The 21001-nt window shown below is 43.6% G+C and overlaps 1 protein-coding gene across 1 annotated transcript in view; it reads right to left on the minus strand.

Annotated features, from left to right (window-relative positions):
- EEF1D (eukaryotic translation elongation factor 1 delta) overlaps positions 1 to 21001 on the minus strand; it is a 185472-nt gene that overhangs the window by 66991 nt on the left and 97480 nt on the right. Inside the window, exon 4 of the mRNA XM_030219907.1 lies at positions 2130 to 2217. Within this exon, the coding sequence (XP_030075767.1) occupies positions 2130 to 2217 (88 nt within the window). The remainder of the gene's footprint in view (positions 1 to 2129; positions 2218 to 21001) is intronic.

A 21001-nucleotide genomic window follows, 5' to 3' on the forward strand; every position in this document is an offset into this window, starting at 1 on the left:
GAGCCATCAACAGAAATAGAAAATGGGGGGAGCGGGGAGGTGGGTTTGGGGGGGAAAATGAGAAGCTCGGTTTTGGTCATATTTAATTTCAGGTGGCGTTGAGACATCCAGGCAGCAATGTCAGACAAGCACGCTGAAACTTTGGTTTGGATGCAAGGTGAGATATCAGGGGTAGAAAGGTAGATTTGGGAGTCATCAGCATAGAGGTGGTAGGAAAAGCCATGGGATGAGATTAATGAACCAAGGGAAGAAGTGTAGATAGAAAAGAGGAGGGGACCAAGAACAGAACCCTGGGGTACGCCGACAGGCAGAGGGATAGAAGTAGAAGAGGATCCACCAGAGTGAACACTAAAGGTGCGGAGGGAGAGGTAGGAAGAGAACCAGGAAAGGACAGAGCCCTGGAATCCAAGTGAGGACAGGGTATCGAGAAGTATGCTGTGATCGACAGTGTCAAAAGCAGCGGAAAGATCAAGAAGAATGAGGATGGAATATTGACCTCTGGATTTAGCCAGTAATAGGTCATTGGAGACTTTAGTAAGCGCAGTTTCGGTTGAGTGGAGAGGGCGAAAACCAGATTGTAATGGGTCAAGAATAGCATGTGAGGAGAGAAAATCAAGGCAGCGGCGGTGAACAGCACGCTCAAGTAATTTGGAGAGAAAAGGAAGGAGGGAGATGGGTCGGTAATTAGAGGGACAAGTAGGGTCAAGTGAAGGCTTCTTAAGGAGAGGTGTGACCACAGCATGTTTAAAGGCAGCAGGGACAGTCGCAGTGGAAAGTGAGAGGTTGAGAATGTGACAGATAAAAGGAATAAGAGTAGGAGAGATGGCATTAAGAAGGTGGGTGGGAATGGGATCAGAGGAACAGGTGGTACATTTTGAGGATCTCGGCATCGTTGTTGATGATACGTTGAAATGCTCTGTTCAGTGTGCTGCGGCGGCTAAGAAAGCAAATAGAATGTTAGGTATTAGGAAAGGAATAGAAAACAAAAGTGAGAACGTTATAATTCCTTTGTATCGGCCCATGGTGCAACTGCACCTCGAATATTGTGTTCAATTCTGGTCACCGCATCTCAAGAAGATATAATGGAATTAGAAAAGGTGCAGAGAAGGACCACGAAAATGATAAAGGGGATGGGACGACTTCCCTATGAGGAAAGGCTGACGCTTCTAGGGCTCTTCAGCTTGGAGAAGAGACGGCTGAGGGGAGATATGATAGATTTCTATAAAATAATGAGTGGAGTGGAACGGGTACACGTGAATCGTTTGTTTACTCTTTCCAAAAATACTAGGACCAGGGGGCATGCGATGAAGCTACGAAGTAGTAAATTTAATACGAATCGGAGAAAATGTTTCTTCGATCAACGTGTAATTAAACTCTGGAATTCATTGCCAGAGAATGTGGTAAAGGTGGTTAGCTTAGCGGGGTTTAAAAAGGGTCTGGACGGCTTGCTAAAGGAAAAGTCCATAGACCATTATTAAATTGACTTGGGAAAATCCACTGCTTATTTCTGGGATAAGCATCATAAGATGTATCAAGCTTTTCAGGGATCTTGCCAGGTATATGTGACCTGGATTGGCCATGGTTGGAAACAGGATACTGGACTTGATGGACTTTTGGTCTGTCCCAATGTGGCAATACTTATGTACTTATCATACCAATCTATATTTTAAACTGTAAAAATTACTCCCCCTTCTTCCCCTAAACAAGTCTGCATTGCAACTTGAGACCCAGGACCATCCCTATATAGATAGACAGATAGATAGCAGCAGCAGGAGGAGATTGCATGAACTCTGGTTTCATGGCAAAAGAAGGTGCTCTAACAACAGAACAAGCCGTATCCAGCACCTTAAAGTATCATTAAAATGTATTATCACATTAAAGCAGCCAGTCTATACTGCCTCCTTACTGGGGAAACAATGATCATTCTGAACAAAAGATACAGACACCCTAATGGATTTTTTTTCATGCCAGTAAGCAAAAGTACACTTTTCTTTTGAGCTATAGTCATAGCCACACTATAGGTGGGGAAGCATTTGCTTTCTATAGCATTCAAAAAGGAATTCTCTCCTGCAGGTGAATTAACTAGGGTGCAAGACCTTATCAGCACAACTGGACACTATCTCACTTACCTTTGTGGAAGTTCTGATTCTCCAACTCTAAATTGGCAACTTTTGCAATGAGGTCACTGTGATCAGCTCCTGTAGGAGGCGCTGGACTCTGTAAACAAGGAAGCAGCATGACTGAAAACACATCCTCATACTAAATTTTTCTAATATCAATTCAAACTTAAACATGCCTTGTAACAGAGAGACTACAAAGGCAGTCTGCAGATTCAAATTGGTTTTCTATCATCCTGCAAATAATGCTTCAAAGTACTTGGGCTCCAGGATAGAGACTTGCACGGGAACCCACGGGGTTCCCGCAGGCTTGGAAGCAGTTCTGCGGGGATCCCGTGGGGCCGGAAACAGTTCCTGCAGTGTTCTTGTGGAAGTGTATGCTGCACTTCTGCCAGCCTCTCACCTACCAAGTATCAAGTTCTTTCAGTGCTCTCTCATCCTCCTCCTCCTTGCTTTAACAGCACAGATGCAGAAAGTCTCCATTAAGGAGGTGGTAGAGACACAAATGGTGGCGGAATTTAAAAAGGCATGGGATGAACACAGAGGATCTCTAATTAGAAAATAGAAGTTATAAAAAACCTAAACTTAAATGGCTGCATGTGTGTGGATGTGTCGAGTGACGCTTAGATGGTGACTCTGGCTGCGATGAACTAAGACCGATTCTGGGCAGACTTATAATGGCAATCTGGTTTAGAACAGGCTGGAAAGGGTTTAGATGGCAACTTTAGTGGCTGGAACATGAAGACAGTGCTGGACAAACTTTTACAGCCTGTGTCCCATAAATGAGAAGACGAATAGCCTGGAGTGAGCTTCAACAACAACTCCAGCAGATGGAACATAAGGATCGGGCCAGGCAGTCTTCTATGGTATATGTCCCAGAAACGGCAAAGGAAGACCATAATCAAGTATATAATATCATGTTCATTGTTGATTTAATCAAGAATTGATAATGAGTGTGATTATTGGGCAGACTGGATGGACCGTTTACGTTTTTATCTGAGGTCACTTACTATGTTACCATTAATCCTCTCTGCTCTCGAGCTGATGCGCAGACCTCAGTTTTGACACAAGCAGAAGCATCAGATGTCACTTGACCTATTTTCACGTGCATGTGGTGACCTCCTAGCACACAGTGCCAGTGAATAAGAGACAAGTCTTACATGTGAACACCAGAGTGTTCCAACTTCTGTTCCTTCCTTGCCTGCAGTGCTGCGGCTCCAATCCAGAGAGAGACAGACAGCTGACCAGAATTTTTTTTTATGTACCATTAAATTGTTGTGGGACTGAGTGGGGACAGGTTAAAGACCTGCGGGGAAGGGTAAGATTTGTGACCTCGTAACTCTCTACTCCAGGAGAGACTTCTGCTAACAAAGATAGAAGCTGACAGAAGCAGCAGGGACAGAATGAATATCAATAATTCTTTTAAAAACTGCTAGTCTGAATACAGTTGCAAAGCCATGGTTTTTCAAGATTAACCAGAAACATATGCTAATTTGCTTTATCAACTTCAGAGTACTAGATATTGGCCAGCTAAATACTTTCTGGAGATTAAACACTATTATTTAAGCATTAGTGCATCTTATATTTGGAGATCCGCGGTAAAAGCAAAATTAACCTAAATTATTTTACTGTACTAAGCAAGAATAACTCATTTTAGTAATGTAATAAAGGTTAAGTCTGAAGTGCTTTCATGGCTTCCACATTTTATTTTTAAGAAAATAGCAATTATAGAAATAACAGCAAAAGTAGTCTGTCATCAACTAGCTTGTTTCTACTTTCCGGCCTCTGGTTTTACTTAGGTCTTATTGTTTATTTTGTTCCTCTCACAAATCTGTAAACAATTTTAATTTTGGGGGGGCAATATAACTCACAGTAGCAATAATCAACCAATAGGCCCCAGTATCTCTCGTTTACACCACTTTTTTTTTTAGTATCTTCCTTGTGATTTTACTAGTGGGACTCTTGTAAGTCTGACAATAACATGCTCACTGGTCATAAATGGCCAAAGACTGAGCACTACTGGCCTTGCACCACCACTGCATCTCTAGAACAGCACAGGGCTTTTGAAAAGACAGCAGCAACATGTCTCAGTATTGCAACAAATCATAGCATGCCCAAACTATGAATTGCCCTCTGCCAGAAGATAAATTCACATTGCTTACCTGTACCAGTTCTCAGAAGACTGCAGGATACCACTCCTCACACACAGGTGATATCACCCAACAGAGTCCAGGCCAAAGAAATGTATATGGTGCACAAAAGAGCTTCATTTACATGTGGGGCTTCCCACATTAGCATCACTGTGTAGAGCCACCTCAGTTTTGTAGAAAAGCTTTTATTTGGGGGGGAAAAAAACCCCAAACAATTTGTAAGGCAGGCAGGTGGGGTTTGATATCCTGCTGTTTTTGGAGATCATCTGTAGCAAGGTAGGCAATTTTGCTTTCACCATAGACAAGGACCAAAGTCCTCATTCCCTTCAACCAAAAAGAGGGAAACAGAAAGAAATGGGGATAGGATTAGATATACCGCCTTCTGTGGTTACAATCAAAGCGGTTTACATATTATATACAGATACTTATTTTGTACTGGGGCAATGGAGGGTAAAGTAACTTAACCAGAGTCACAAGGTGCTGCTATGTGAATCAAACCCAGTTCCCCAGGTCGTCAGGCAGAGTGGCAATGGCAATTTCTTTTGTGCTGGCAACAAGGTTGTTGCTTTAAAAAATAAATAAATAAAAATGACAACTTGGAAATCCAGGTCACAAATACCTGGCAAGATCCCAGAACAGTATAACAAGATTTTATGCTGCTTATTCTAGAAATAATCAAAAAATGTCCTATATGGCAATGTTCCACCTTAATATTCTGTGGCATACACAATCTCTAATTTGTGGAAACAAGAACAGCATACAGTGCTATTGCTTATTAAGGGGATGTCTCATCCAGTCACGAAGGCAATTACAATCACATGAGTGATGAGCCTATAGCTGTGACAACTTTGTAATCATAGACAGCCCCCTGCCACCTCTCGTGCAACACAATTAAAAAATATGTTAAACTAGTGCTCTGTGCTAAATAATAAATAACTGTGTTAGTCTCTTTTTATAATTTTCTTCTGTTGCACAATATCGTAACTATAGCACGCTTGCTTGAACTTATGCCAGTAACAAAAATAAGTAAAGCTGCCACAAACTTCCCAGTGTCAGTAGGAACCGTGCCTGACACTGGGAAGTTTGTGGCAGCTTTACTTATTTTGCCTTCGTGACTGGATGAGACATCCCCATAATAATAAATAGCACTGTATGCTATTCTAGAAATAGGCAGTGGATTTTCCCAAGTCCATCTTAATAATGGCATATGGACTTTTCTTTTAGGAAATTAGTCAAACCTTTTTTAAATCCTGCTTAGCTAACTGTTTTTACCACATTCTCTGGCAACGAAGTCCAGAGTTTATTTACTGTACATGTTGAGTGAAGAAATACTTACTCCAATTTGTTTTGAATTTACTACTTAGCAGTATCATTGCGTGCCCCCCTAGTCCTTGTATTTTTGCAAAGATGGTCTTGTCTTCCCTGAGTGCCCCTTTTACCCCTGTCATCTAGCAGGCAAACTGATTCTTTACCGGATTCTTGCTTTTAATATACCTAAACAAGTTTTTATTATGTTTTCTTGCCTCCAACCCAATCTTTTCAAAGTATTTTTGCCTTATCAGTACTTTGCATTTGACTTGCCATTCTATGAACTTCAGTTGGATTCTTCTTCCACTGAACCTTGATACAACCTTCCAGGATCAAGTCTGCCTAAGTATTAGTAACAAATGTAATATGCTATACAATTAAACATGTACTTGGCTAGAGCAGTCCCAGATTTCAAAATAAATTTGGGTGGACTAAGAACTTCAGACTGCTCTCAGTAGGCAGGCAAGGCTCTTGAGAAATGCATGTTCTGCAAGGTACATTCACCTTAGTGAATGGTCTGCACAAAAATGCTGGTTAAGGCATATCAGTCACCATCTTAGGCTGAACGTAAGATGACTCAACATGCACACTGTGATAACTACTGTGAAATCCGGAGAGGCTATAGAAACCCCTTGGAGGAGACTGCTGGCCCAAAGCCACCACTCCATGCTTATCCTTGCAGGAGAAGTCCAACTGAGCAGAAGAGGCAAGACTTCCAAGGTCACAGCCATAGATGAACACCTGGACATAATCCCAGAACAAAGGACAGGGGGATTGAAGCAACATTTGAATCTGACCCTGAAGCTTGAGTCACCTCTGATCCAGCAAAAAAACTCTGCCCCGAGTTGTGTCGAAATAAACCCCCAGGTACTCCAGGGACTTTATGGGAACCAAGTGATTCTTGGCAAAACTCATCACCCAGCCCAAAGACTGCCGTGGCATGATGATTCTGCGGAGGTGAAGATGCAACCCTGATTAGCCAGTTGTCCAGATAAGGATGAACACAGATCCCCTTCTGTCGCAAATGCCTTGTGGGTTGTAGCCAGTCCAAAGAACATCGCCTGGAATTGAAAATGCCAACTCAGAACTGCAAAGCGAAGGAATCTCTGATGCGGGGGCCAAATCAGGATATGCAAATATGCCTCCTTGAGATCTGATGCCATGAAGAACTCCCCTGGCTAGACTGCTGACAATGCCGAGCGCAATGTTTCGATGCGAAAATGCCTGGACTTTCAGACCCCGATTGACCTTTTTGAGGTTGAGGACTGGGTCGTAGGACCCTCCTTTCTTGGGTACCACAAACTAAATTGAATAGTGGCCTTATCCGCTCTCTTGCGGAGGCACTGAGACCACCTTTCCTAAGTGCGGCAAAGGCTGTAGAGTAGAATGCACTGCCTTCTGCTTGCGCAAGGCAACACACAGAGATTTCAAGAAAAAAAAACATCTGTGATGGGATAGGCAAATTCTAATTTGTAACATTTTTGAATAATGTCTAAGACCCTCTGGTCTGTAGTAATGCGGGCCCATTCCTCACAGAAGCGGGAAAGCCACCCCCACCCCCCGATTTGAGATGAAGAGTGAGTTGATATCCCATCATTGTGAGGGCTGAGCTGCAGAAGAGGATCTAGAAACTTGGGAGGGAGGCTGCTCGTCTGCCAAAAAGGGCTGTGTCTGCAGATACCTGGACCATTGAGGAAAATTGGTCCGACTTGGGTGATACCTGAGGCAAGATTGAGCAGATTGAGAAGTGCCTTTAGCTCTGTCCTCAGGAAGGAGCTGAACCTTAGAGTCACCCAGATTCTTGACCAACTTCTCCAGATCTTTGCCAAACAGTTTTCCGCTTGAAAGGAAGCTTAACTAACTGCTGCAACCACAAGAGACTGCGAGCCGTAACTGCCAAAAGACATTTGCTTGGCTGACGCTCTAATCAGATTATATACGGAGTGTGCCAAATAGGCAAACCCTGTTTCCATATCCAGAAGCTAAGGAATCTGGTGCTCTCCTGCAGCGAATCTGTTGCTTGTTGTACCTAGCTCAGACAAGCCCAGGCCGTATAGGAACTGTAAATAGTAGCTTATAGGGACAGGGACATTATTTCAAAGGAAAGTTTCAAGGAAGACTCCAGCTTCTTATCCTGCACATCTTTCAATGTTATACCACCCTCCATGGGTAAAGTGGTCTTTTTTTTGGTGACTGCCACCACTAAAGCATCCACTTTAGGCAATTTCTATTTCTCTAGTTCAGCTGAGAAAATGGGATAAAGGTGAGACATGGATTTAGCCACCCTAAGACTAGCATCCGAAGTGAACCATTGGGCACTGATCAATTAGTGCATAGCCTCAGACTGGAAAGGAACTAGGCGGCTTCCTAGAACTCGCCATCTTAGGACTGGAAGAAGCAGGGGTCGGAGACTCTTGGGAAGATAAATTGAGCACTTTGAGAGCTTTTGTAATAAAAGAAGGCAATTCCTCCTTGTGAAAGATCCTTACGGCTGTGGGATCATCAGCCTCATCTGTAAAAGTATCCCCTCTTCCTGGAAACCAGCTGACATCGATGGAGCTGACATGCCTGCCTCAGAATGAACTGGAGACTGAGAAGAAACAGAGTATCTCTGAGAAAGAAGGCAAGCATCTCTTCTTCAAGCGGAGGTCTGTCTGCAGGGGCTGGGCAGCTTGCAGAGACCCAAAGAGACCCAGAGGCTGATTAGCCCAAGCACAGTCTGATTCCCGAGTACAATGTTTTAGCAGGTATGCTCTATGCAACAATAAGATAAAGTCAGGAGAAAATAGTTCCAAGGCCTTCCCAGATGCAGACCCACTCGGAGTGGCTGCAGGATCAACTCCTGAGATAGAGGACATCAGGAAATCGTTACTGGGGACCGGTAATTATGAAACTGGAGCCACAGGCAGAAAATCATGTTGATGCAAGATGGCCATGGGAGAGTGCGCAAAGAATACCCCATGCGAGAAAACAGCTCTTCAGCAAGAGCAGCACGTTCCGCTGAGGAAGAGCTAGAATACCTTCCTGGACATTGCCCAGACGCTGCTCTTCGATTTCCACAGCAAGAGCAGCGTTTTGCAACTTCAGCTGCCATAAAAAGAAAGAAAGAAAGTGAAACCAAAACCGTGACTGCCCACGAAAAGCTATAAAAATTTAGAGACACTCACCCTGGATAAAGTTCAAACGGGAGCCTCCTCTGAAGGAATTAGTGCTGCCTGTAGAACTTAGCTTCCTTCCACACAGAGCCCAAAGCACTGTTAAGATGCTAAACTCCCCCCTTGGAGCAAAGTTCACTGCTCTTCTTATAGTTATTTTTTTTTTCAAGTGAGGAAGGAGAAAGGGGGAGAGGGCTAGAAAGGAGAAAGGGGGAGAGGGCTGGGAAGGAGCAAGGGGGAGAGGGCTGGGAAGGAGCAAGGGTGGGGGAGAGATCTAGCATCACAAGATGTACCCCCTAAAGCCGGCACCACTCACCCAGGACACCCCCAACGCTACACTGAACTAGAACAGGAGAGGCAATTAGATGAGACCAGGAGTTTGTGAGAGACTGTCCATCTGCCAGCTGAAGATAGAGACTACTACCAAGGAGCATTATGTCCTATAAGGCACACTTCCACTCAGTGCTCTGGATTCATCTGCTGCAGACGCTAAGAAGTTTCAGTTTTTCTTCTTTCTTCCCTGAAAACCCAGAAGTTACACTGAAAGCTGTTTTGGGGACTGAAGGATATGCTACTGAAGACAGTGAAGTGGGGGCAGAGCAATAGTTAATACTGGTAACCGTTGCTCTTAGGGAAACTATCAGGAGCAATTTCCCTCTCAATACCAGCAATTTGGCAGAAGCCACTAATTAAGCTGGCTCCCCCAAAAGAATCAAAGCTGGGCCCATCAGGGTAGATGTGGGTGCATATATATATATATATTTTTATTGGTACCACTCATTGTAGAGCAGTGGTTCTCAATTCCAAAAATATTCAGAAACCTTTTTCTTGAAGACATTTTTTTTACTGATGGACCCCACTATAAGGAAGAATCCTAATGCAAAGTGTCCACTTCCATTCTTTTTCACTTCATGTTTTCAAATTAATTATTACATTCTATTTATTGTTTAATTCAACCCTACAAGTCTTTTATACTAATGGAGTCACTGACTAATTTGTATTGTTAATTTAATATGTTTGATACATTGAACCCGATTTGTATTGTTACAATAATAATGTTAGCCACATTGAACCCAATTTAATTGGGAAAGTGTGGGATATAAATGAAATAAATAAATAAACCCAATCCTTGAGGCACACCCAGCCAGTCAAGTTTTCAGGATATTCAAATGTTCACAATGCATGAGATGGATTTTCATACCAAGGAGATGGTGCTTGCAAATATCCATAATGAATATGCAAGAGAGATCAAGAAATCTAATTGACTGGGTGTGCCCTGAGGACTGGATTGAGCAGTGCTGTAGACAGCCATTGAAACAGTTCAGCTTTCATTGCTGTTTGACAAGAAAATGTACAATTACTGCTAAAAAGTCTACTTTGATAGGAGGAAGGAGGTCTGCATCTGGTCTCGCAGTCAGATAAAGTAGACTGGATTCTCTTAGGCCATAGAGGGGAAGGCACGAATCCCTGCAGAGATTCAATTTGATAAAAAGAGATATCCAGCTGGAGGGCTCTAGGCACCCTGGCTTTGTCAGATGGTTTCACTAGGAGGGAAGGCCTGCACTTGCCTGCTTGTCTAATGCACAGCAACATGAGGCATTTCAGTTTTTACTACAAGTTTAGTCCTTTCACTATATTTGCAGTTAAAACTAAAATCATCCAATGTGCTATATATGATGGATTGAAATAGAACTTTGCTTTCAGAAGGAAAAATTCCAAATTATAAATCTATCAGTATCCAGCTAAGAAAGCCCCCAAGTCTGCACAGGCCTCTTGCTATTCCTCACTATCTGCTCTTTGAATAATTTTGCCATTGGCAGATTTAATCACCTAATTTATGGTTCCCTTTTCCAGATCATTTATAATGTTAAAAAGCACCTGTCCCAGTGTAGATATGATTCCTGGGGAACACCAGTATTATCCACAAGCAAATCTCGTGCTTGTGGAGTATAACCACCCCATAGGTCTATAATATGCTTTGTTACTAAATGCAATAAGTGCAACCAGCTGGTGAAGGGAAGTCTTAATCTGGAATCACGAAAATATACAATTCTTTATTTGCAGAGCTGTTTATTCTCCCTTCCACAGAATTACTTACAGGACCCGACAGGCTCTGGGTGAGGGCAGGCACAGCTTCCTGTGAGCTATGCAGAACATCCTGGAGATGAAAAGGGTGAAAGCTTGCTTTTAGAGTAAGTACAAAAATAATTTTATAAACGGCAGAGCTACTGCAAATCAAACTGTGCGGGAAAAGGTGGTTTTAAAAGAAATACAAACATGCACAGGGCAGTGCAAAAATACCTCAAGGCAACATGCTATTTCCATACACAAAACAGCAATCCAGCAATGCAACAGTGTGAAACCTCACAATGCCTTTTTTTTTTTTAAACAGGCCGCTTTAGATTAGAGAGTTGCACAGGGACAGAAATCTTACCCATCCCCGCCCGTCCCTGCTGGAATCTTACCCGTCCCCACTGGAATCTTACCCATCCCCATCCATCCCCGCAAAAATGTAACCCATCCCAACCCATCCCCACCTGTCCCCGTAAGAATTTAACCCATCCCCACCCGTCCCCGCAAGAATTTAACCCATCCCACCCATCACTGTAAGAATTTAATGGTACATAAAAGAAAATTCCAGTCAGCTCCCTCAGTCTCTCTCTGGATTTGAGCCACAGCACTGTAGGCAAGGAAGGAATGGAAGCTGAAACTTGGAACACTCTGATGTGTACATGTAAGATTTGTCTCTGATTTACTGGCACTGTGTGCTGAGAGGTCACCACATGCACGTGCCAGTAGGTCAGGTGACATCTGATGCTCATGCCTGTGTCAGAGCTGAGGTCTGCTCATCATCCCGGGAACAAAGAGGATTAATTGTAACATAGTAAGTGACAGCAAATAAGACCTGAATGGTCCATCCAGCCTGCCCAATAGTCACACTCATTATCAATTCGTGATTAAATCAATGAGTGTGATATTATATACTTGATTATGGCCTTTCTTTTGTGTTTCTGGAACATAGACCATAGAAGTCTATCTGGCCCTAGCCTTATGTTCCAACTGCTGGAGTTGTCGTTGAAGCTCACTCCAGTCTATGCGTCTTCTCATTTGTGGGACACAGATCGTAAAAATCTGTCCAGAACTGTCCTTATGTTCCAGCCACTGAAGTTGCTGTCTAAGCCCTTTCCAGCCCATCCTAAACCAGACTTCCATATATTAGACACAGACCATACAAGTCTGCCCGGTATTGGCCCTAGTTAATCACAGCTAGAGTCGCCATCTAAGCATTACTTCACACATCCACACACATGCAGCCATTTAAGATTAGGTTTTTTAAAACTTCCATTTTCTAATTAAAGATCCTCTGTGTTCATCCCACGCCTTTTTGAATTCCATCATCATTTGTGTCTCTACCACCTCCTTAATGGAAAATTTTCCACATTTGTGCTGTTAAAGCAAGGAGGAAGAGGAGGAGGAGGAGACAGTACTCAAAGAACTTGGTACTCGGTAGATTAGAGGCTGGTGCAGGTGTAGCTTACACTTCCACGGGAACCCCGCAGAACTGTTTCCGTCCCTGCGGGAACCCCACAGGAACTGCTTCTGTCCCCGCGGGAACCCCACAGGAACTGCTTCAATCCCCACGGGAACCCCACAGGAACTGCTTCCGTCCCCGCGGGTACCCCACAGAACTGCTTCCGTCCTTGCGGGAATCCCGCGGGTTCTGCGGGATTCCCGCAAACCCCGTTCCCGTGCAGCTCTCTACTTTAGATTCTGTGACTTTTTAAATACACTGAGGCATAAAAAGCTGCAGGTTCATCATCACTTCCTTAGGTGACAACCTTGTGGTCTACTACATTCTTTTCAACTATTAGGCCTCAATTTAAGACCTCATTGTTGCATGTATGTCATTGAAATTGGGTTAAACATAATCAGAGCTTCAGAGCACAACAGGTCCCTTTCACTGGATACCTTTACTGACCTGCTCCAGGGAGCCTGTTGTTTTTGGCCAGACTGAAGCGCTCTGAATACTTATGAACCAAACATTTTCACATTACAGAACTGAGAGCTGGGAAGAAAACAGAATTGGAATGTGATTAGAGTGCTCAAGATACACAAGTGGTGATACCTGACAGCCATTCCTAGCTTTGGAAAAACACACTGTGGGAAGCTCAAGTCCACTAAGCTAGAGACATGCTATGGGTGTCATATGGACAATGGGTTCACTTAGTCTAAATCTCAACATCTGTCAAGCCGTGACCTGCTGGCTCTGGGCAGACCTAGAGCACAATGCAGACTATGGCATTTGCACATTGGTCTTGGAAGAAGGTCTGGGCCTGGACAGAGTCTAGTAGGGCTCCTATGAATGCTAATCTTTAGACAAGGAGCAGATGGGACTCGGGGTAGTTGACAACGAACCTTTGTGGATCCAGCACCTGAATAGTTGTGGACATGGATTCTTGAGCTCCTTCCTTTGATGTGCCCTTTACGAGCCAATCATCCATATAGGAAAACACGTAAACCTTCAGTCTGTGTAGCAATACTGTGACTACTGCAAGACATTTGTAAAAAAAAAATCCCTGGGTGCTGATGCGAAGCCAAGTAGCAGAATGCAACAATGGAAGGGAGAGAAGGAGGAGGGCCCCTATACATCTGAGAGTATTAGGGTCTCCTCTGACTACCTGTATACCTTCACCAAGGGTAAAAGGGAAGGGAATTTACTCCAAATACTTCCTGGTCCCCCAAAACACAAAAGGATTCTGTTCCATCCTAGACCTCAGGGCCCTCTGGGAAGAAGAGGTCACAGCAGGAATGGGCCAGGATAGTAACATGATGGTATCCACATGCTTTCTGATGAGGCTGGTGATCTCCTCTAGCTTGTCACCAAAAAGTTATCCCCCCATCCTCATCAGGGGCAGGTTCTATGTCTGAGGCATGCTGCTAGGCAAGTCTGTATATCCTAATACCCATTGCAGAGGCCCTAGATGCCACAATGAAAGCATCACAAGTTGCCCGAGACATTTGCTTTCCTACTATCTGGCGGAGTTCTACAACCTTCTCAGGTAGTAAGAGTGCTTGCAAATTCCGCTACACTGTTCACTAAGGATTTCAAGTGCATGCAGGACGCTAGCATAGTATTCTGAAATACTTTCCTCCCAAAAGAATCCAAAGTCCTAGAATCTCTTCCCAGAAGCACTGAGGAGTGAGACTTGGACCCTTTGGCTCTTGAGAATGGATTTGACTACCACAGAGTTGTATGGAAGCTGGAGCTTTTTGAATCTAGAAGCCTTCTGGACTTTATATGTAAAGACAGCCTTCTTGTGAATAGGCTGATCAAAGAGGTGGGTCCCCCACTGCTTTATCTATATTACCTTAAGGATGTTGTGAATGGTCACTATCATGGCTTCCTTAGGAGGGGCATCAAAGTCAAGAAGTCTGAAATTTCTGCCCTTGGCTCATCCTCAACCTCCAACTTAAATGGGATGATGGTCTGAACAATCTCCTAAACAAAACTTGTAAAGAATAGATCTTCGGGAGGGGGAAGGAGGACTTTCTTCTTTCACTAGGGAGGGGGAGGGGGAGGAGAGGATCTGAAGGAATGCCAAAGAGCCCTGCTCGGAGAAGATGGGGCTCTTCTTCAGAGCCCCAGGATCAGTCCAAAATCAGACACAGAGCCAGGTTCTGGACGACAGCGCCAAGGAACAGTACGGGACCAAGCCTTTGAGGAAGCTTCCTCCCCCAAAGGGCAAGACACCGACATCTTGGCTGGTGCCAATGCTAATGTCCCCCAGGTAGCAGTGTTAACGAACAGCCAATAGGGAGAGCATGGGCCTCCAGGATGGACTGGACTGACACTGGGCCTGATGTTGACATACTCAATGCCTCAGCATCGCGCCAGTTGAGAAGATGCCCCAGCAACTCCCGGGGCATGGTCCGAATTCACTCCTCAAGAACAGGCACTGGCAAAAGAGAGGCTCAGTCTAAGTGGTCAGGTCCACAGAAGGTTATCAGGGTTGAATCGGAAGGCTGGTCCTGACTCCAATGAAAGCTGATGCAATGGCACCAAATCTTTGGAGGGGGCAGCAACACTCACTGCAGACATTTCTCTGGTACCGGTGACACCAATACCCCTGTGTTCCTGGCACTATGTCTCGAATGGGACTGATGCTGATTGACTTCTGCCTGACATCAGAATCCCTCAGCACCAATGAGGACGTTGAATCCTTACGTGTCCTCAGGGTGGGGTTGGAAACATTATGCTGAGCCCCAGACATGGCATAAATTATGAGTGTCAGTGACATGGTTCTGGCACACCAGGAGTACTTCTTAAAACCAGGGAGTTTTCTGGGACATGATGGGGCAGATATTAGCTACCACTGTTGCATTGTCTGAGGGAACTCACTGGTTTTCCATGAAGTAGATTGGTGAACATCAACAGCACACTATGAACAGTTCTTAGTTCTAGGTACAGAGAAGGGTGACAAAAACGATAAAGGGGATGGGATGACTTCCCTATGAGGGAAAGCTAAAAAGGCTAGGGCTGTTCAGCTTGGTGAAGAGACAGCTAAGGGGAGATACGATAGAGGTCTATAAAATACTGAGTGGAACGTTTGTTTACTCCTTCCAAAAATACAAGGACTAGGGGGCACTCGAAGCTATGCACTGTACGCTGGATGCAAAGAACAGAATATAAAAAAACTCCAAACAGCACAAAATACCACCGCCAGACTCATATTTGGAAAAACTAAATATGAAAGTGCAAAACCCCTAAGAGAGAAACTTCACTGGCTCCCACTTAAGGAACGCATCGCGTTCAAGATCTGCACGATTGTTCACAAAATCATCCACGCAGGCGCCCCAACCTATATGCTAAACCTCGTGGACCTGCCTCCTAGAAATTCCAAAAGATCTTCCCGCAAATTTGTGAATCTACACTTCCCCAGCTGTAAAGGACTAAAATACAAGCTGATACATGCAACTACCTTCTCTTACATGAGCACGCAGTTGTGGAATGTACTACCTACTACCTTGAAAACTTGACGAAATAACCAACTTTCGCAAATCACTGAAGATACATCTCTTCAACAAGGCCTACAAAGAAAACCCACAACCCTACTAAATCACCACGCCAACCCACCCAGTTATGAAATTTCTACACCTATCCGCCTAAATCTTCTCTTCTTTCCCTTATTCAATTTTATCACATCTCTAATTGTATCTGATATCCTGTAATAGCAAAGCAAAAACAGGACTCTGTAAGCCACATTGAGCCTGCAAATAGGTGGGAAAATGTGGGATACAAATACAATAAATAAATAAAAAATAAAATTAAGTAGTAAATTTAAAACAAATCAGAAAAAATATTTCTTCACTCAACGTACTGGAATTCATTACCAGAAAATATAGTAATAGTATTTAGCTTAGAAAGGTTTAAAAATGGTTTGGACACTTTCCTAAAAGTCCATAAGGCATTAAAAGATGGACTAAGGAAAATCAACTGCCTATTTCTAGGATGAGCTGTATAAAATCTGTTTTACTTGGGATCTTATGACTACAGTCCACATGAGCAACTTATTCTAAAAACCAGAACCTCAAAGTATAAAGTTCATACACATGGCAACTTACTGAATGAGAAAACCAACATTAAAAAAAGTGGAGAAAAAAAGACCTCAGAAATAGAGCTCAAGCCTCTATTATCATAGCTACTGCTTAACTCCACATAGTGCAAAAACAGGAGTCTTAAATCTCAAACAGGATGAAAAACCACAGGCTTAAATAATCAAAAGGTCTTTCACCAGTTAGCACTTTATCCATACAGGTTGACACAAATTTGTAATCCACTTAACTCATGCGCTCTGTCTCCAAATCTTCAACGATAGTGAACTGATGTCCAACAGGAAACATGTGTCCAATATTCACTTGCATCCCCAATACCCTTACAAAGCTCCTAATCGTCTTATGATTACAGTCCACACGACCAACTATATGAAGAGTGGAGTTTTTTTCTGACTGTGATGATATACTACTACTTGACATTTGATATGTTAAACTATAGCCATTAAAATAGACACTTGAGCAGCATTTCCGAGGTCTTTTTTCTCCACTATTTTTTTTTAGTGCTTAAATGTTGGTTCAGTGTGTTGCCACATGCATGAACGTTATACTTTACTAGTAAAAAAGGCCCGTTTCTGACCAATTGAAACGGGCGCTAGCAAGGTTTTCCTCGGAGTGTGTATGTTTGAGTGTGTGTGAGAGTGACTGTGTGAGAGAGAGAGTGAATCTGCGAGTGTGTATGTGTGACAGAGATCTTTTTTCTCCACTTTTTTTTTTAGTGCTTAAATGTTGGTTCAGTGTGTTGCCACATGCATGAACTTTATACTTTATTAAGCTTCTGGTTACTTGGGATCTTGCCAGGTACTTGGACCTGGACTGGCCACTTGGGAACAGGATACTTTGTCAGTCTGTCCCAAATAGGAGGAAAAATGTATGCACTGAAAAAATAGTTAAGCTCCGGAACTCGCTGCCAGAAACAGCAGCAAGAGTACCTAGGTTTAAAAAACAAAGGCTTGGACAAGTTCTTGGAGGAAATGCTAAATAGTAGAAATGCTAAATAGTAGTAGTAGGGAAGCCACTGCTTGCCCTGGGATTGGTAGCATGGAATGTTTCTACTATTTGGGTTTCTGCCAGATACTTGTGACCTGGATTGGCCACTGTTGGAAGCAGGATACTGGACTAAATAGACCATTGATCTGATGGACTCGGGGAAGCCACTGCTTGCCCTGGGATTGGTAGCATGAAATGTTTCTACTATTTGGGTTTCTGCCAGATACTTATGACCTGGATTGGCCACTGTTGGAAGCAGGATACTGGGCTAAATGGACTGACCCATTATAGCTATTCTTATGTTCTTATGATTAGCCACTATGCCTCTTTGGGGGACCATCACCCTTCAGCATTGAAGTGAAGACCATGGGCTCCACATTTCAATAGGCTGGCATCCATAGTTCATATTATCCACTTTAGAGACGCAAGGGAAGACCCCTACCAAAGATGGTGTGCCTGAGGCCACCAACCCATGCTGCATCTTGCTTAAGTTAATGATTGAGAGATGGGTGACCAACGACCCAAAAGAACACTGAAGTGGTCTCTTGTGTGCTCTTGCCCACAGAAGTACATCCAAGGTGGCTGCCATCAACACCAGACCTGGCATATAGTCCCATGCCTGAGAACTCTGCAGTCATAACTAGTGAAATTTGAGTCTGAAGTTTCTGCTGTCTTAGGGAATGTCTTCCTTCCCTCCCTAACTGTTGAATCAGCCCCTCAAATACTCGAGAGACAGATGGAGTTAAGTGACTTTTTGCTAGATTGACAAAAGATTCACCACTCTTGAGGTCAACTGAAGGCTCTCCTGATGCGAGGTGGCTCTGATCATGTACTCTGTATACCCTTGCATCAAAGGCGAGCAGAAACCACTACCACTTTCGAAAATGTCATGGGTGCCACGGATAGACCAAAAGACATGGCCTGAAACTGATAATGTTGGCCTAGAATCATGAAATGTAGAAAGTGTTAATGAGAAGGCCAAATTGGAATGTGAAAGTAAGCCTCCTTGAGGTCCAAAGTAGTAAGAAATTCACCAAGTTGAACAGAGGCTCTCACCGAGCCCAAGTTCTCCATTTTGAAATGGGTTACTCAGAGCACGGTTTACATGCTTGAGGTCCAGGTTGATCAGCGCTACTTCATATTAGGAGAGCCTTCAGGTGACAAGAGTGATGACTCTTTTGTCAGTCATTGGGATGAATAGTCAATCTAGCAAAAAGTCACTTCTCCATCTATCTCAAGTATTTGGGGGTCCAATTCGACACTCAGGATGGAAGGTGCCCCTTTTCTTTGGAACTACGAAACAGAAAGAACACATTCCTGATCCTGAATTGCTCTTTGGTACCAATCTTACTGCTCCTAACTGCAGTACAGACGAATATTGACTGTACTGCTTGCCTTTTGTGATGTGTTACGCAAGGGGATTCAAGAAGATATCTTTGAGGGAGTGGGAAAACTGCTTGTATCTCTTTTTGATAATTTCTAAACCCGCTGATCTGATGTTGCATTTGACCAGAACTTCTTGTCTCTGCAAAAGGAGGACTGATTTCCAGGAAAAAGGGTCTCTGAAAGGAATTAGATGTGCCTGGACTATAGAACTTGGTATCCAAGTGTGGGATGGGACTCAGAAGCACAACAGACCGACTTAGGTTTGCTCTCCAATGACTCATAGAATCCCCCTAATCTTTGAACAGTAAATTACCTCTGAAGGGAGTTTACTGAGCCTGGATTCGAAGCTGCATTTATGGCACCTTGCAGCCACCACTAAGGCCACCTCATCTGCAGACACCCTGAGAAGATCATAAAAAGAGTGTCTACTAAGTAAGCCAATCCCACTTCAATAATGGGAAAGTTGATAGGAGGATGCAGGTCAGAGTCACTCAAAGAGTCACTTTCTAGCTGCATCCAATGGAAGCAGGACCTGGTTGCATAGGAGCCACACACTATAACCTGCACACTCTATGTGGCAACCAAGAGAGATTTAGATTCATTATTTATAACCCACCCTTATCCAGGTCGAGGTACAATTACACACATAAAAATACATGAACATACAAAGCAAAAACATAGCAACACAGAAGAGAGCTTCAAACCTTCTGTTCTTGACATCAAGTGTTGGACGACCTTCTACAGTTACAGTTTTGTTACCAGCACATTCATCCTAAGTAGCTTAAGCTTATTCAATTCAATTGTACCATAGAATAAGCCACTCTAAACCTGGTATCTGGGGTATTCCACTACATAGAGATAAGTTCTTTCATCGTCTCATGCACTAGAAGAGCACTGGAAGGCTTCTTAGTACCTACCATGATAGGGTCTGATGTAGATGAACCCCGAGACACTGGGGAAAAAAAGTTAGAATCTGTAGACCTTAGTAATGAAGAAAAATAAAAGTTCTTCCATGTTAAAAAACCTTGCAGATGTGGGATGATCACCCTAATCAGCTGCATGTTCCCCTTCTACTAAAGATTCTCCGACACCTGAATAAGTAGACTACAGAAAGAACCGACTGAGTGAGGACCTGAAGGTAAGGACTCCACATTCAACTCTGGAGGGTGATCCAATCTTCTCCTTTTAACTGACAAATCATCTTGAAGAAGACATTTGGGACCAGCAACCTCCTGAGCAAACTGAAACCCTTTTAACAAATAAGCCTGATGGAGCATCAAAACGTTGGGGGAGAAAGGAGCAGGTAATACCAGAGCCTCAGAGGACTGAAAAGAAGCTGTAACAGACTGCTGAGGAGCAGAAGCTGTGTCTAAGACAATTGAAGGGTGGGAAAAATGTTCTCAGACACAGGGAGAGAAGTGAATGAATCTAAAATGGCTGCCATTCTTACACTTTCTGATAAGACTCAATCTGTCGTCTGAAGAAATTGCAACACCACCCCCTAAACTCCAAAATTGGGTCGTCCCCCCCGACATGCCATGAATACCTGCTAATGGCTTGGTCAACTCCAGCCTCCCACAGGGGAAATATGAGGCACGAGGAATACTGTCCCGATGCTGCCCTTCTAACTCCAAGGAAGGAGCTTCACTGCTTCAGCTGCCATGCCGAGAAGAGACTCATGGGCGAGAAACAGAAGGAGAAAGCTAGGCAAAATTGGGACCAGAGGAACTGAGCAGCAAGTAAAGTACTTGCCAGCAGAGGACACCACCCTTTTTATCCAGCACTGAGATAGGAAAACACCATGAAGGCTTCTCTAGATGAGAGACATGACGCTTCTGGCAGAAAGTATTCTGAGCCACAGCTGTTTTATTATTTTTTTCTTTTTTAGGATGTGAGAGGAAGACAGTGGCAAGAGGGTGAGGGGAATGCAGAAACCTGGCACCACTAACTATACCCCTGAAAAGGCAGGACCTAAGCCTTTCACTCCTAGCTCAACTGAATCCAGTAAAACTAGACAATGCACAAGAGTTAAAACAAGAGCCTAGAAGCTGCACAGAAAACCATCCACCACCTGCTGGAGATAGAGAAATACTGATTTTGTTTAGCTATACACAGTGTTTTATATGGCAGGGCTCAGTTCAGTACTCTATCTCCACCCGCTGGTAGATGGCCATAACCTGCAAGTTCTGGACTGATACACTCTCCTGCTTATAATCGAACGAGAAAAACGCCCAAGTTCCGACCTAAATCGGGAGATGGACGTTTATCTCACAAGAATGAATAA

The sequence above is a fragment of the Microcaecilia unicolor genome, chromosome 1 (assembly GCF_901765095.1).
Source record: "Microcaecilia unicolor chromosome 1, aMicUni1.1, whole genome shotgun sequence".
NCBI lineage: Eukaryota > Metazoa > Chordata > Amphibia > Gymnophiona > Siphonopidae > Microcaecilia > Microcaecilia unicolor.